Here is a 4,025-nt window from a genome sequence, read left to right on the forward strand (position 1 = left end):
TCTTCTGGAAAGATATTATATCTAGAATCCAACTTGCTGGATACGAAACTTGTGATAGGATCAATATTGCATAGTAGCCATAATTTTAAGAAACAACAAAAGGGCCACTTCATCTCATTTAGTGTTGTTACTGTTTGTATATATACGTGTTTTTGGGATTCAAATTTGCTCACCATTTTTATTTTGTAGTGATATCACCACCCAATTAAAACTTGCCACATCATGTAGAATTAATTTAATACTTAAAATTTATTTATTTAATAAAATATCATGATTAACTATAATTATGTTTTATAACACACGACAGTTTTATATTTAATGGTAATATCACCACCAAATTATTGGTGAGTAATTTGAATCCGTGCTTTTGTCTCATTCTATTACACAACTTCTATTCAATGACACTGGACCAAAAAAAAAAATTTGAGGTCTTGGAGTGGTTCAATACAATAATGTCGGTGCATGGTTAGCTGAGATTCATCTTACTTTGTAGTTTGTAGATAATAACACACCGTACTGCCCAAGAAGAATCTTCATAAAAAAGATTAGTTTTGGATATTTGGTATTAATTATTAATTAAGAAAACAAAATTGAAAAGAAAATCCTCATACCAATAATATTTCTCTTTTGAGTGTGTACTCCATTTCTCCGTCCGTGGACCAAATTGTTTTTGGTAAACCTCGATGAACGAGGAAATTTATTAGACAAAGAAAAGAAGGACAGCCACTCGGGGGGGGGGTGTTGGATGATGGGGGACATAAATCTTACCCGAGCAGAACATGAAAAACGAAGTACAAGAGAAACAACCTCTTTTCTACAAACCAATCAGACAAACAACTAACAGAAATGAAAATTAGGAATACCCAACCAATCACGACCACAAAAAGAAGTAATAAATGGGGGCAGTATATCCCACCAAACCAAACCTGTGCAGTTGACACCATAATTTACCAAAGCATCCGCAACTTGGTTACCTTCACGAAAGATATGCGATGAGTGAAACTGCATTTGAGAGATACGGTGTAAGCAATTTCTCCACTCTATGCTAAGCCGCCAAGGTACTAAAAATGGAGAGCGCATGAAGTTAAGCACAATCTCCGTGAACCGATCTGAACACAATCCTATTCGATAAATACTCGTTTGCGTACATGACTCTGGCAGAAAGCCTTTAGAACTGCAGTTCTTCCAAACTGACCAAACAAACATTAATAGAACAACACAAACTTATAAGTATTTATTAGCACAGTTTTAGTTTCTCATTAAAAAGATTCATGTAGATGAAAAACAAAGCTCTTAGCTAGTGATATATATGAAGTACTAGAAATTCCTAATGATAAAATAATCCTACTCACACTCACTTGCACTTACACTTTATTATCACTAAACAAATCCACCATACAAAAATTCAACCTTAATTGACCAGGGCGAGCAGCCTTACAAGACAAACTAGGCAACTAGTATATTCTAGACGACAAGCGGAACCGCATTGCAATTAGCTGTCTCTTTGTGCTCTTCCTCATCCATTGTATCACAAATCCCTCTCCCTCTCGTCTCCGGCAAACAAACAACAAACAACCCACAAACCCCCACCACAACCCCAAACACCCCATACGACAGAACCCCGCCGTTTGCCCTCCCTGCCGCCGCCAGCATCGGGCTGAAAACTCCTCCCAACACCACCGCCTGCCTCGCCATTGAGAGAGCCGAGTTCCTCACGCACGTTGGGAAGAGCTCAATCGTGAATATAAGCAATACATTCAAGGCTGAACAACCACTAAAGAAAGACACAAGCTCTAACCCGATTTGTAACTCTGCCCACGGATTAAAACCTTTTAGCACCGAGAGAATGCTACAAGCTCCACTGAGAAAAGTGAAAAACAGTAGCGAGCTTCTCCTGTTCAGTTTCCCAATTAGGAAAAAAGCGACTAAAGAAGCAGGTAGCTCGGACAAGGCATTAAACGTGACACTCAAGTAAAGGTTGAAGTTCAAGCTCCCCAAAGCTAACGGCATGCCGTAGTACACCATTCCGATTCCAAATCCCGTTCCCATGACCGCGCAGAGTCTCCGAAAAGCCCATTTTCTCTTTACCAAAATTCCGATTGCAGAGTAGAGATCCACATTCCAAGTCTCTTGCTCAAACGACAAGCTTGAGAAGCTCATGGTTATGCTTCGTGAAATGCATTTTAGGGTTGAGATGGCGTCTTCTTTGCGGCCCCGGACGAATAGCCACCGGGGCGATTCTCGGACCAGGAAATGGACGAGAATGGAGTAAAAGAGAGTAGGAATTGAAGTCCAGAAGTAGAGTGTTCTCCATGAGTGGCTTTGATGGGTGTAAGCTATAGCTGGTAGGGAGAGAAACCCTAATGTGAAGCAAAAGAAACCTACCACACCCACCTGGCCACGCCACCGTTTGCCTACCAGCTCGGTGGACAAGACTAGCGCTGACGTGCCGATGGTGGCGCGGGCGAAGCCGGTGACGAATCTCAAGAAGGAATAGATCCATATGTTGGTGGAAAAAGCGGTGAGGAGGGTGGAGAAAGACATCATGAGACACGAGAGGAAGAGCATCTTTTTTCGGCCGAGTGATGAATCGGCGAGTGTGGAGAGGGCGAGTCCTCCGATCAAGCACCCCATGAAGAAGGAGGAGGCCGGTAGGCCTGTGACGACCGACCCGGAACACTCGAGGGCCCATTCGGAGATTACAGAGGTGTGTTTGGGCCGATCCCAGTCCCACGAGGACTTGGGAAGTTGGCAAATGTTTGAGAATGATGAGTTGCATGAGCTGGGGTTGTCAGTGAGCTGTTGAGTACAGTGCCACGCGGGCTCGGCGTCTGTGAAGACGGTGATGAAGGTTTGCTGGGCGTCGAAGAACCATGAAAAAGAGACGAGGATGGCCTGGAGGAACTGTACCCACCCGAAATCTCCGATGCAAAGTTCGATGGTGGAGTCGAGGGAGGGAAGGTGTTTTTGTAGCAGAGGGGGTTCTGACTCAGCCGATTCGTAGAGAAGAGGGGTTGAATCGCCCATTTGGTTTCAGAACCAAAGAACGAGCTAAATTAAGGTTTTTTTTTTTTTTTTTGAAAAGCTAAATTAAGGTTTTTATGGAATGAGTGAATTATCCTGATGAAGGTTTATATAGGAGGATTTCAACGGCGTGGTCAAAACTCAAGGTATGGTCAAGATCTATCATCTATGTACTATGGTTCTGTTTTCAGTTCTTTTGTCCTTCTTCTTTTATGCAGATCAGAGAAAATAATAGTACTATAAAGGCAAACATAAAGTTTTTATTTATAAGGAAAATGATTTGTGGCCTCAATCAGCCTAAGATTTATGGCCTCAATTTTAGGTGTCATGTCATGTCATCTACACACGTCAACTATTTGTCAAATCATGCTATGTAACTCTTGAGAAAAATACAATTTTATCCTTCCAAAATCTAATAACCATGTTATTTTGGCTTTCTAAAAAAAATTATTTTAGTTTTTTTTTTTTTCATTTTTTCTTTTCATTACACTCATGCTTAGATTTAAATAACAATTTTTTTTTCTCCAATCAAGAATAGAAAATTTTCATATAATTCAGTCAATGGATTTGCACATACATTTGATCACTATAGATTTGCGCAACACATGTATGAATTCAACCTTTGTTGGGTTCTTGTAAATTTTGAAAATATAGTGTGAAAAATACATATTCATACGATTATATATATATATATATATATCTTTTGTTCATTTTTCTCTTTATGTAGTTAGGGTTTAAACGTTATATTTGAGTTTATTATTTTTTCTATTGGAACCTCCAAATTTACTCACTTGACCTCCTTGCTTTTTACACCTCCTATCAAATTTTCAAATACTAAATTTACTCACTAAACCTCACTCAAGTTCCTGATATTTTTTTTTTTGAAACGTTCCCCCCCCCCCCCCCCCATATATTTAGATTATTGATGATAATTAATGGCTGCTACTAACATGAAATTTTTTCTTACCTCTTAATTTAGACATACGTATTTTCCAAAATCA

The 4,025-nt window shown here is 39.7% G+C and overlaps 1 protein-coding gene across 1 annotated transcript; it reads right to left on the reverse strand.

Annotated features, from left to right (window-relative positions):
* Positions 1-1,231: 1,231 nt before the first annotated feature.
* On the reverse strand, positions 1,232-3,111 carry LOC112165521 (organic cation/carnitine transporter 3). Its single transcript, XM_024302067.2, has one exon. The coding sequence runs from the start codon at positions 3,025-3,027 to the stop codon at positions 1,465-1,467; it is 1,563 nt and encodes a 520-aa protein (XP_024157835.1). The 5' UTR covers positions 3,028-3,111; the 3' UTR covers positions 1,232-1,464.
* Positions 3,112-4,025: the final 914 nt, after the last annotated feature.

The sequence above is a fragment of the Rosa chinensis genome, chromosome 5 (assembly GCF_002994745.2).
Source record: "Rosa chinensis cultivar Old Blush chromosome 5, RchiOBHm-V2, whole genome shotgun sequence".
In the NCBI taxonomy this organism is placed as follows: domain Eukaryota; kingdom Viridiplantae; phylum Streptophyta; class Magnoliopsida; order Rosales; family Rosaceae; genus Rosa; species Rosa chinensis.

Bases quoted from the DNA above. Each gene is read 5' to 3' on its own strand.
- LOC112165521 (XM_024302067.2), bottom strand. From the start codon at position 3,027: ATGGGCGATTCAACCCCTCTTCTCTACGAATCGGCTGAGTCAGAACCC.